This window comes from Geotrypetes seraphini, chromosome 2, assembly GCF_902459505.1.
Source record: "Geotrypetes seraphini chromosome 2, aGeoSer1.1, whole genome shotgun sequence".
Classification (NCBI taxonomy): domain Eukaryota; kingdom Metazoa; phylum Chordata; class Amphibia; order Gymnophiona; family Dermophiidae; genus Geotrypetes; species Geotrypetes seraphini.
In genome coordinates, this window is record NC_047085.1 from 14813756 (window position 1) to 14826483 (window position 12728).

At 41.9% G+C, this 12728-nt stretch overlaps 1 protein-coding gene across 6 annotated transcripts in view; it reads left to right on the top strand.

Moving 5' to 3' along the window:
• Window positions 1-12728, top strand: part of TOP1MT (DNA topoisomerase I mitochondrial) — a 209939-nt gene that overhangs the window by 53649 nt on the left and 143562 nt on the right. For all 6 annotated transcript variants that reach the window (XM_033933371.1, XM_033933369.1, XM_033933366.1 and 3 more), the window contains exon 6: window positions 1455-3898. In XM_033933371.1, coding sequence (XP_033789262.1) covers window positions 1455-3898 — 2444 coding nt within the window. The remainder of the gene's footprint in view (window positions 1-1454; window positions 3899-12728) is intronic.

Genomic DNA, 12728 nt, shown 5'->3' on the forward strand with positions numbered 1-12728 from the left:
ATTTCAGTGTAAAGTGTAATTTTAAAATACAGAATATACAGTACAAGTCCAAAAAATCTGGACCCTTCACAATTAAGATAACCGGGCCACCTGAGAATCCGAACGGCACACTTTCCTTCCTCCTTTCCCAGCCCTGCCTGTAGCTCTCTCTCACTCCCCTCCCTCGTGTACCTTTTTACCTTTTCAGGAGCAAACAGTTCTTCCATCCTGCAGTGCTGCCAGCACGCTTACTCGCAGGCTGCATCAGGCCTTTCCTTCTGTCCAGTCCCACTCCTTCTAATGTAACTTTTCAGGAGCTGGATGGGTCGGAGGGAAAGGCCCATTACAAGCTACAGACAGCCTGTGAGTAAGGCTGCTGGTGGCACTGCAAAAGACAGAATACTTGCTTCTGAGAAGGTACATGGAAGGGGGGAGGGAGGAAAAAGTGATATCGTGCAGGAGGAGGGAGGCTGTAGCCACAGGGAATGCCTTGGAGATCTGGACTTTGCTTTGACCTTGGCCATTTTCTAAAACTGTACTGTGTTCCGATAGGCTCACACTTATCTAATGTACCTGGGGCATTGGGGGATTAAGGGGCAACATGGGATTTGAACCCACAACTTCAGGGTGCTGAGGCTGTAGTTCTGACCACTGTGCCTGGGAAGTAACGCTTTTAATGATAAATTTATACTTAGTTATTAGGACATCTCTCTTGCCTTCTTTGTTCACTACTGTAAGGCAAGTTTTTCTTTTTGCTTGGGTTTTGTTTTGGGGGGGATGGGAGGAGACAAAATTTGCCTGTTCATCTCTTCTTTATTAAATGTGAATTTTTAAAGTACTGCCTGAGAATCTGGAAAATCTCAATTTAGCCAATCCCCCCAGAGGTCAGGATTTTTGGACTTGTAAATGATAAGGGAAGTTGTGCAGCATGCTCTTTGGCCCTGATTCTATAAATGGCGTTGCTGAGCGCAATTGTCAGTAATCTGCTAGGTGCAGTCTATAGAATCGCGCCCAGTGGCGCCCAAGTATCGAAATCTGAGATGCACTCCTATTTATGCCAGAGTTTTCTTGGCCTAAATAAGTACGCCTAAGTTAGGCACCTACCAGAGCCTAAGTCAAACCATGTCCAAAATTCGCTTAGAATCCGCCCCAACCCATGCCTACTTTCTGGTAGGTGCCTCGGAATAGACGCCTATAAGCAAATTAAGTTTTTAAAAATTGTTTTTAATGGCTCTTTTCAATTAACAGTGTTGATTAGCCTAATTAAATAATTAGGTACCTAGATTGACTAAGTGTGCTAATTTCAGGCATCATTTATAGAATCTGAGCCTTTGTGCCTGTGATGGACTTCCTTTTTTTTTTAGCCAGACAATTACATCATGCTTCCAGACTGAGATTACTGTATATTTCATATACTATGATGCCTTGGAGATATGCTGTGTATAATGTTTATTTTCCAATCTTTTTTTCTGAAGGTTGTAAGTGATACAAATAAGGGAGGGAGCACCAAAGACTTTCAGCTTAGTAAAGAAACTTTAAATGGAGGAGCTAAAGGAGAAGATAAAAATGTGAAAATTAAAAAGCCAGTATCAAGCACATTGGATTGCCTGATGAAACACGATGTAGAAGAATGCAGTCGTAAGCCAAGTGCAAAAAAGCAAATAAAAGAAATTATTAATGGTGAACTAGAAAAGGAAGAACTGACAGACTGGAAAGAAAGAGAGCAAGTTAGTGAAGGAGAAAGTGAAAAGGAGATGAAGGTTGGGAAGTGCAAGGAAAGGATGATAAATGGGACCTCAAATGAAACTAAAGATGGCTTGGATTGCATGAAAAATAATTTGAAAATAGAAAAACAGAAGGAAAAGGAAAGTGAACTTCAATATCCACAGAAAGGATTTGAGGCAGAGAAGGAAAACGAATCGCGGGAGAAGAAAAAATATGACACTGAAGATGAAGCTTTACTTAAAACAAAAAATAAAAGCAAAAGTAAAAGTAAAGGTGTTAAAAAGCAACATAAAAAAACAAGTAAAAATACAGCGCTAGCAAAAAAAAAGCGTGTGAGTGATGATGAAAAAGGGAAGGTAAAGAAACAAAAGAAAAAAACAGATGAGAGGAAAACACTGAAGCAAAATCAAATAAATTTGGGTAAAAAAACTGAATGCAAAGATGAGGGCAAAGACTGTCCAAGCACAGAGAAAATAGAGGGGGAAGGTAACATGAATTTAGTAGAAGAGAGCGAGAGAAAAGGAAAGTTAAATAAAAAGAGACTTATGGAAGTGGAGGGAGAAAAGAAAAGTGATACCATAGGTGACCAATTGATAGAGACAACAGAGGAAGCAAATGAAGAACCAATAAAAAGAAAAGAACTAGATTTAGACCATAGAAGAGAAAAGCAAATGTTAGATAAAGGGATATCAAAGGAAGAGAAACACAAGAGAAAAAAAAGGATGATTGAAAAGCTAGAAAATGAAAAGCTGGAGGAAAAAATAAAGAACAATAACAAACTGACAGATAAAGAGGAATTTGAAGATAAAGGGATGAACGAAAAAAGAGAAGGGGGAAAGATAGAAGTAAAATCAGCGAGTATGGAGAACAGTGTAGAAGAGAGATTGATTATTAGGAAAAAAGGACTAGATGAGAGCGAAAATAAATATCAGATTTTACAAAAGGAGCAGGTAGCTAACAAAGAGAATCTTGAGAGGAAAGAGAAGGTCAAAGATCAAGACCCAGAGGAAGGAAATACTGAGAATATAGACAGAGAACAAGTGACAGATAAAAGTGAGAAAATAGCTAGGAAAGAAAAAATAGACAAATATAATGAGAACGATGCAAGTGAAAAAAGAGAGGTGTTAGATTTGATTAAAGAGAGTGATGTGAACAAAGGAAATATAGATGAAAGGAAAAAAGTGAATGTACAGGAAGAGTTGAAAAATGAAAAGGAAGGAGGAGACTTAGGAGCTGAAAAGATTCAAGTAAAAGTCAAGGATGAAAACGTCAAGAAGAAAGAGAAGACTGATGTGATGACAGAGGAAGAGAAACCAGAGGATAAAAGAGATGTGAGGAATGGGAAGTTATCAGAAAGGAAAAAAGGCAAGGAAAAGAAAATCAGTAGGCGAAAGAGAAACAAAAAAATAGATAAAGCAGAGGGAATGCAAGAAATATGTGAGAAGAGAGAAACAGAATATGAAAATGAGAAGAAAGCTAAAGAAATCTGGATAGGGACAAATACAAAGGACTTGATCAAACAAATTGAAGTAAATTCTGAGATGACAGGAAAGATAAAAAAGGAGGAGAGAAATGGCAAAGAGAGAGGTCTATTAGACATAAATGGAAATGAAGCAGAAATGATTAATGCTGAAGAAAAAAACAAAAAAGTTTTAGAAGATGAAGTAGAAAAAGAAGGGAGTAAATTGGTATTAGAAAATGGGAATACATTTGAAGAAATGGTGAATGAAATGGGAAAAAGTGCAGATGAAAGGGGGAGGAAAAAGAACAAAAGAAAGCTAAAGGAAAAAGAAAAAAAGAAACCTAAAGAGCACAAAAAAAGAAAAATAAATGTGGAAGGGGACGAAGTAGTAGATAAAACAAACAAACAGCAAAAAAACAAGAAAACCAAGAGATTAAACAAGGAAACAATAATAAGTGATGAAGATGCTGAACCAGAAATAGTATGCAATAAAAGGAAGCAAGACAAAATGAATGAAAAAGAAAAGAACAGAAAAAGACAAATGAAAGATGGCAAAAATAAAATAGAAAAAGAAGTACAGCAAAATAAAAAAGGTTCAAGAAAAAGGAAAATTAAAGAGGAGGAGGATGCTGAAAGCAAACCAAAGAAATCCAAAAATAAGATGACAAGGGAGGAAAAAAAACAACTAGAAGAAGAAAAAAAGCAACTGGAAGAAGAAAAAAAATGGAAATGGTGAGTTACTGTTTATGCTTCTGTTTTGAAGACTGTATGCAGAGATTGACATGGGGACAAATTTTCCCCCGTCCCTGCGGGAAACTCATTTTCCCTTCCTGGCGAGTTCTTTTCCTGTCCTCTCCCCATTCCTGCAAGCTCTGTCCTGATTTGCACAAGCTTCAAACATATAAGTGTCCGAGGACTGTGCAGTTAAGGTAGAGCTTACAGGAATGGGACAGCAACATAACTTATGGGGATGGGTAAATTGAGTTCATATGGGGACAAATTTACCCCCGTGTCATTCTCTAATTGTATGCATTAATTGAACATGTTTGTCATATGTAAATACAGATTGAAGTTGGAGAAAGATGGTAAACAGACTGTACCTTGTAGGTGATGGCTCTTGCTCCTTCTCGCTCCAAAACAGTGGCTGAATCAAGCCATTTTAATTACTGCTGGAGCAGAAGCTCTGTCCTCACCCCCTTAGCAAATGGAATGATTTTCTTTCCTTTACTATGGGACATTTCTTTGACTTTTCCTCTCAAGTAGAACACCTGATACAGGGTAACATAGCTTTCTGGTGGTTTCATTTTTGATTTTCCAAGTTGGAATCAATTGTGATCAACCTACAAGTCTTGTAGGTTGTTCTGATCCTTCTTTAATAACAGGCTGCTTTCTAGATAATCTTTCATCAGTCCAGTGTGTAGAAACAATTAGCCTAGTCTCTGACTTTTGAACATATAATCAAGGCCTTTTTTTACAATATCATCTGCAATGATGCAGTAATTATACCTGGTTGCATGTGTTATGGAATATGTATTTTTTGGGTTGAGCTCATGAATTTGATTTCCAGTGCAATAATTAAGATCTAGACAGATGGGTAGTATCCCAATGGCCGCATGCCATCTGCTGAAGGAATCCACTCTGGATTTTTTCTCTGTGCCTTTGCTGTACTTCACTGTGCTCTCTAGCTCCACCTATAGGGAGATGAACTTCGGATTCCTGAACCATGGAGAGGCACTACAGGGACTTCAGGGGCCAGACGGACTTCATCTAACCAGCAGGGGTAAGAACGTCTTCGGGCATCGACTAAGCCCGTCTGCTTAGAAGGGCTTTAAACTAGGTAAGTTGGGGGAGGGTTCCTGTGTAGTAGGTAACTATCCTGAGGAGGAGAGTCAAAGCTCCACTTCTGAGTCCGAGGTAAGTGGTCACTTTGCTTACAATACCAAGCCCGAGGTAAGTACTCACATTGCAAATAATTCTGAGTCCGTAATAAATGCTCACATTGCAAACAATTCATTAGGGGGCAAAATAACTCGGAAGGGAAACTCCCCACAGGGTCCTAGCAATCACAAGGCATGGAGAGCTATGTATGTCAATGCACACAGTTTAGGCAATAAAATCCTGGAACTGGAGACCGAGATAATAAATGCTGACCTAGATGTGGTGGCGATTTCCGAAAGTTGGTTCACGGACTCTCATGGGTGGGACATGGCTATACCGGGTTACAACCTACTTCGTCGTGACAGAGAGGGCAAGTTAGGAGGAGGGGTAGCACCATACACTAGGGAGGACATTAAAACTACGAGAATCACGGAGGTCAAGTACTCCAGAGAATCCCTCTGGGTAAACCTAGCCAGAGGCAAAGAGAAGTGTCTGTATCTTGGTGTAATTTACAGACCACCAAGACAGCTAGAAAACAAAGACATAGAATTAATCCATGACATAGAGAATATCACTTTAAGGGGGGACACTGTACTGCTAGGGGACTTCAACATGCCGGATGCAGATTAGAACACGCTCACTGCGACAACCAGCGCCAGCAGAAGGCTATTATCCACCATTAAAGGAGCACAACTCAAACAACTGGTATCAGAGCCCACTAGGGCACAGGCGATATTGGACCTGGTATTCACCAACGGAGAAAGTGTATCGGAGGTCTCGGTAGGCGATAAGTTAGCTTCCAGTGACCACAACATGGTATGGTTCAACCTCAAGAAAGATTTTACTAGATCGAGCACGACTACAAGAGTACTCAACTTTCGAGGCGCTGACTTCAAACGCATGGGAGATTTCGTCCATCACGCAACACAAATCCAACCTGTGGCCAATAATGTGGAGGATATGTGGTCAACCTTGAAATCTACCTTACAGGTAGCAACGAACCGATACATAAAATCAGCAAGCAAATGGCGAAGAAACAATAGACCCCAATGGTTCACCGCGGAGATCTCAGACCTCGTTAAAGAAAAGAAATCAGCATTCATTTCCTACAAACAGTCAGAGACAAGGGAGGCTAAATTGGAATACATGGCCAAATCTACAGCGGTGAAAGCGGCAGTCAGAGAGGCCAAGCATCAAGCTGAGGTAAACCTAGCAAGGAACATCAAGAAGGGCGACAAATCCTTCTTCAGGTATATTAGTGACAGAAAAAGAAACACTGATGGTATAGTGCGCCTTAGGAAATCAGATGGGAAGTATGTAGAATCAGATTCAGACAAAGCCGAACTACTAAATGAATATTTTTGCTCGGTTTTCACCTGCGAGGCACCGGGGTCCGGTCCACAGTTGCAGGCAAAGCAAAATTCAGAAGACCCGTTTCGGGGTTTTGAGTTTACTTCCGGAGACGTCTACGACGAATTATCAAGACTCAAGGTGAACAAAGCAATGGGGCCAGACAATCTGCATCCCAGGGTGCTCAGTGAGCTCAGGGACGTCCTAGCGGAACCGTTATCAGTACTCTTCAATCTGTCCCTTAGCACGGGAATAGTGCCATTGGACTGGAAAACAGCTAACGTCGTTCCTCTGCACAAAAAGGGTTGCAGGACAGAGGCTGCGAATTACAGACCGGTGAGTCTCACATTGGTAGTGAGTAAACTCATGGAAACACTCATCAAACGCAAATTAGACATGATACTAGACGAGGAGGAACTACGCGATCCCCACCAACATGGATTCACCAAGGGTAGGTCCTGTCAATCCAATCTCATCAGTTTCTTTGACTGGGTAACAAGGAAACTAGATATGGGGGAATCCCTGGACGTCGTGTACTTGGACTTCAGCAAAGCTTTTGATAGCGTCCCCCACCGCAGGCTATTAAGCAAGATGAAGTCGATGGGATTAGGTGAAACACTTACAGCATGGGTTCACGATTGGCTGAGTGGAAGACTTCAGAGGGTGGTGGTTAATGGTACCATCTCTAAAACGTCGGAGGTGGCCAGTGGGGTACCGCAGGGCTCGGTCTTGGGCCCAATCCTTTTCAACATATTCGTAAGAGACATGACTCAGGGGCTTCAAGGTAAAATAGCATTATTCGCCGATGATGCCAAACTATGTAACATTGTGAGTAACGGCAGTCCGTCCGACAGCATGACGCAAGACCTGGTTTTTATTGGAGCTTTGGTCCTCGACCTGGCAGCTTGGCTTCAACGCTAACAAATGCAAGGTCATGCACCTGGGCAACAATAATCCGTGCAGAACGTACACATTAAATGGTGAAACCTTAGCAAGGACTACAGCAGAACGGGATTTGGGGGTGATCATCAGTGAAGACATGAAAACGGCCAATCAAGTGGAGAATGCCTCATCCAGGGCTAGGCAAATGCAGGGTTGTATCCGGAGAAGCTTTGTTAGTCAGAAGCCCGACGTCCTAATGCCCTTGTACAGAACCATGGTGAGGCCTCATCTGGAGTACTGCGTACAATTCTGGAGGCCACATTACCGTAAAGATGTGCTGAGAGTCGAGTCGGTACAGCGAATGGCCACCAGGATGGTCTCGGGGCTTAAAGATCTATCATACGAAGAAAGGCTGAAAGAATTGCAGCTATACTCTCTCGAAGAACGTAGGGAGAGAGGAGACATGATTGAGACGTTTAAGTATGTCACTGGTCGTATCGAGGTAGAAGATGATATTTTCCTTCTTAGGGGACCCTCCACCACAAGAGGACACCCGCTGAAAATAAAGGGCGGGAAGTTTCATGGCGACACCAGGAAATACTTCTTCACCGAGAGAGTGGTTGACAGCTGGAATAAGCTCCCAGTGCAGGTGATCGAGGCCAGCAGTGTGCCGGATTTCAAGAACAGATGGGATGCTCATGTCGGATCTCTACGAGGGAAAGGTCATCAGAGAGCGATTAAATAGGGGGGTGGGTCAGTGGTGTGGGCAGACTCGATGGGCCTCGGCCTTTTTCTGCCGTCACTTTCTATGTTTCTATGTTTCTATAGTTTTTCCTGGCTGCATGCGTGCCAGCAAGAGTGTCTTGTTCTGCTCCCTCCTTTTCTTGTGGCTCTAGATAGACCTTGCAGACCATGGTACACAGATCTGATGTGTGTCTGCAAGGGTTGCAGCCTTCTGCTAAGCGCGCATCTGAACCTTCAACCCGGGTCGCTTTACTCTTACAGCATGGCCCTTGAGTGCACAGCCTTAGAACACAAAGGCTATTCTAATGTGGTCATTGCCACTGTTCTCAATAAGAAGTCGTCTACAGTTTCTACTTACACTAAGGCGTGGAAGACTTCCCAACATTAGTGTCTTCAGGACAGGTGGAGCCTTATTCGGCTCCGATATCTGAGATTCTCGCCTTTCTTCAGGCTGGTCTTGATAAGACCTCACTGTGGTGTCTCTTCTGGTCCAAGTAGCTGGGTTGTCTTGTTTTAGAGCCCGGGATTGTCGTTCCTCTTTGGCATCTCATCCAGATGTCGCTAGATTTCTGGAGGGGGCTCTTCACATCTGACTGCCGGTTAAGCAGCCATTCCCTTCCTGGGACCTCAACCTGGTGCTTTTAGTTTCACCAAGGCTCCTTTTGAGGCCCTTCTGGATGCTTCCCTCTTGGACTTCATGCTCAAGACCTTGTTTCTAGTAGCTCTTACCTCCATGTGGCATGTCTCTGAACTCTAAGCTCGCTCTTGCAGGGAACTATTCCTTCATATCTCGGAGACTGGTGTTTCGCTATATATGGTTCCTTCCTTCCTGCCGAAGGTGATGTTGGCTTTCCTTCTTAATCAAGAAGTGTGTTTGCCTGTTTTTCAACCTACTGGTTTCAGGACAGAAGATCGCCTATTGAAGAAACTTGATGTGTGCAGAGTTCTTCTTTGCTTTCTGGAGGTCACTAATGAATTGTGTCTCTTTGATAATCTGTTTGTGCTGACTCATTTTCTTAAGTGGGGTGCCACGATTTCCAGATGGATCCATAGGGCCATTTTGTCAGCCTATATTCTTTCTGGGAACAGTCTCCCATTTCCATCAAGGTGTATTTACCTGTAGTGTGCCTTCTTCATGGGCCGAAGCTAGAGCTGTCTCCCCTGAGATCTGCAGGGCAGCAGCGTGGTCCACTCTACACATGCTTGCCAAGTTTTACAGAGGGTATAGCGGCAAGACAGGACTCTCTCTTTGGGTCCTCAGTCTTATGGGCTGGCACAACAAACCCATCCTAGCTTTTTGGGGGACTGCTTTTATACGTCCTATCTGTCTAGAATTTCTCATCTATTGCACTGGAAAAAGAGATAACATAACTTACCCTGGTAAGTTATTTTCCTGTAGATAGGTGAGATATTCTAGACTCCTACCCTGTCCTTCTTGCACATGCCTACTGTTTCAGTCTTTTTATGCTTCTCCAAGTTGTTTCTTGGATGCATATCAGCCCTTGGGGGCTGAGAGGAATACTGTATATATGTTACTCTTGTGTGGAAGTAGTTTCTGATCTTCTTTGATGTCTTTGTTGGCTCTTTGCAGTTGAATGTTCTCATGTTACTTCTTGAGCAGAATGGTTGTTGCTGAATTTGATTGCCATGGGTGTCTCTTCTTCACATTTATTTGGTGGCTCTCAATGCTAACTGAAGGTGGAGCTAGAGAGCACAGTGAAGTACAGAAGAGGCACAGAGAAAAAAATCCAGAGTGGATTCCTTCTGTAGATGGCATGTGACCATCTGTCTAAAATGTCTCACCTATGTACTGGAAAAGAGCTTACCAGGATAAGTACATAATCTCTTTTTACTAATATTTTTTCTCTTGGGGGGAGAGGGATGCTGAATAAGTCAGGCTTTAAATAATGTAAATTCTTTGTTTGGAATGGAAGGTGTGCAAATAGAGAGATCATTCAGGCTTCCTCAGAGATGAGAGATGAGATCTTCTCTGTTTTGCTGTTACAGTATCCCCGGTTGCACTATTTAAAACATTTCTATACCACCCATCACAAGTTCTAGATGATTTAAATCAATGTTTCTCAACTCAGTCCAGGAGTACCTCCTTGCCATTTGGGTTTTTGGCATATCCACAATGAATATGCATGAAAGAAATTTGCATAGAATGGAGGCAGTGTATGCAAATGAAGTTTGTGCATATTCACTGTGGATAACCTGAAAATCTGACTGGCAAGGGGGTATTCCAGGATCGAGTTGAGAAATACTGATTACATGTAGTTATGAAATATGAAATATCAAACAGCTCAGACAAATACAGCACAGTTACAAATTAAGGGCTCCTTTTACGACGCCGCGTTAGGCTTTTTTTAAAATTGCTGGCCACAACAGTATTAGCTCTGACACTCATAAAATTCCTATGAGCATTGGAGTTAATACCGCTGCGACCGGTGGAAAAAAAAAAAAAAAAAAAAAGCCTAACGCAACTTCGTAAAAGGAGGAGTAAGTTCTAATTGTTCGTGGCTTCGCAAAATGTGTACATACAAGGGGCTACTGAAAAGTTCTCAGTCCAGCGTTATTCCACACTTTTCATAGCATTGCAACGAAAAGTGTCACAATAAGTGTGGAGTAACTTGTAAGCTTCGTGGCTCCACATCATTCTCCTCTCAGTGGGCTGAGAACTTTTCAGTGGCCCCTTGTATCTTGCTATTAAACTAGAACAAATAATTAAGTGGGAGAGATTATAAGTGGGAAGGCTCTATCTTTAATGAGAGGTGTTCTGCTCCCCTTTTTTATTTTTCTCATAGCAATTCATACATTTTCCCAGCACATATTAAAAAGTCTGAACATGGAGCATAAAGAACATCAACTGATGACCAGAACTCTGTGACTTGCCCTTGTAGATGATCTTTGGAGAGATTTGGAAAGAAGGGCTGACTTGCTGGTTGTGTTATTTTGTTTTGGTAGATTGTTCTTCAGCTTTATATGTGTTTTAGATGAGGTGGTAATTAAATAAATGTAATGATGTAAAAGAGAAATTTAAAAGGCAGACAAGAAATGAGGTGGTAAATAGAGAATGGCACGGTGACAAAATTCATCACCGTTCCTGTCCCCACGGATAACGGTGAGAAACCATCTCCATGTCATTCTTCAAGGAGAAAGGGAAGAATCGGAGTATGAATGGGCACAATCACTGACCCTCAAGCCTTGCATTGAAGAATGTTGGTGTAGAAGGACTGAGGTTGAGATAGACACTAAAGAATGACAATTTCTCGTATGCAGAGCAGATATTATGATGTCATAATGCCTCATTCCACCAGTGCCAAAGAGCCAATCTCATCAGTGATGTCACAATGGGTTCATTATCTTATACTTGACTCACATAAGAATCAAAGTATGAAAGGGCACAACCACTGACCCTCAAGCCTGGTATTGAAGAATGCTGGTGTAGAAGTTCTGAGGTTGAGATAAGACACTAAAGAATGATATGGGAGGGTTTCCTGCAGTTAGCTATGGGGACGGGGTTGGGGACAAATTCTGTCCTCATGTCATTTTCAACAGCCGTGTCATTCTTGAAGGAGAGAGGGAAGAATCAGAGTATGAATGGGCTCAGCCACTGATCCTCAAGACTTGCATTGAAGAATGCTGGTGTAGAAGGACTGAGGTTGAGATAGACACTAAAGAGTGACAGTCTCTGGTATCCAGAGCTGATAGTGTGATGCCATAATGCCTCATTCTAGCAATTCCGAAGAGCCAACCTCATCAGTGATGTCACAGTGGCTTAACTATCCTACACTTGACTCACATAAGAATTGGAGTGTGAAGGGTTACAGCCACTGACCCTCAAGCCTTCCATTAAAGAATGCTAGTGTAGAAGGACTGAGGTTGAGATAAGCACTAATGAGTGACATGGGATTGTTTTCTGCGGTTATCCACAGGGACGGTAATGAATTTTGTCACTGTCATTCTCTAGTGGTAAATGGTAATAAAGAAAAAGGTGATCTGATCTGAAAACTAAGCAGTCTTTACTCTTCAGTTTGTGTGGCATATATCTGAAGACTTGACACAGCCATGTTCGGCAAAACATGGCTTGTGTCAGGAGTCAAAAGATTCTAATAAATGTGTCACTTGCACCATCTGGCTACAAATACCTGAACAGTCAAAAGGGACTGTTAACACAAGTTTGTGTAAGACATTTGCTGAATCGCATTGATGTTACAGCAGTCTTGTACAAAACTCGCATAACAGTCTGGTTGGCTGTTCAGATATTTGTGAAATACCAGATGCTGATTAGAATCAGCTTATTAGAGTTAGCATGGGTTCAGCCATGGGAGGTCTTGCTTCACCAGTTTGCTTGACTTCTTTGAAGGTGTGAATAAACATATGGATAAAGGGGAGCCACTTATTGTAGTGTTCAGATGTTCTAGATGTTCAGAAAGCTTTTGACATAGTTCCTCATGAGAGGTTCCTGAGAAAATTAGAACCATGGGATAGGAGGCAATGTTCAGTTGTTGATTAGGAATTGGTTATTGGACAGAAAACAGAGGGTAGGGCTAAATGGCCATTTTTCTCAATGGAGGAGGGTAAATAGTGGAGTGCCACAGAGATCTGTACTGGGATTGGAGCTATTTAATATATTTATAAATGATCTGTAAATTTGAATGATGAGTGAGGTGATTAAATTTGCAGATGATACTAGAAGTTGTTAAAT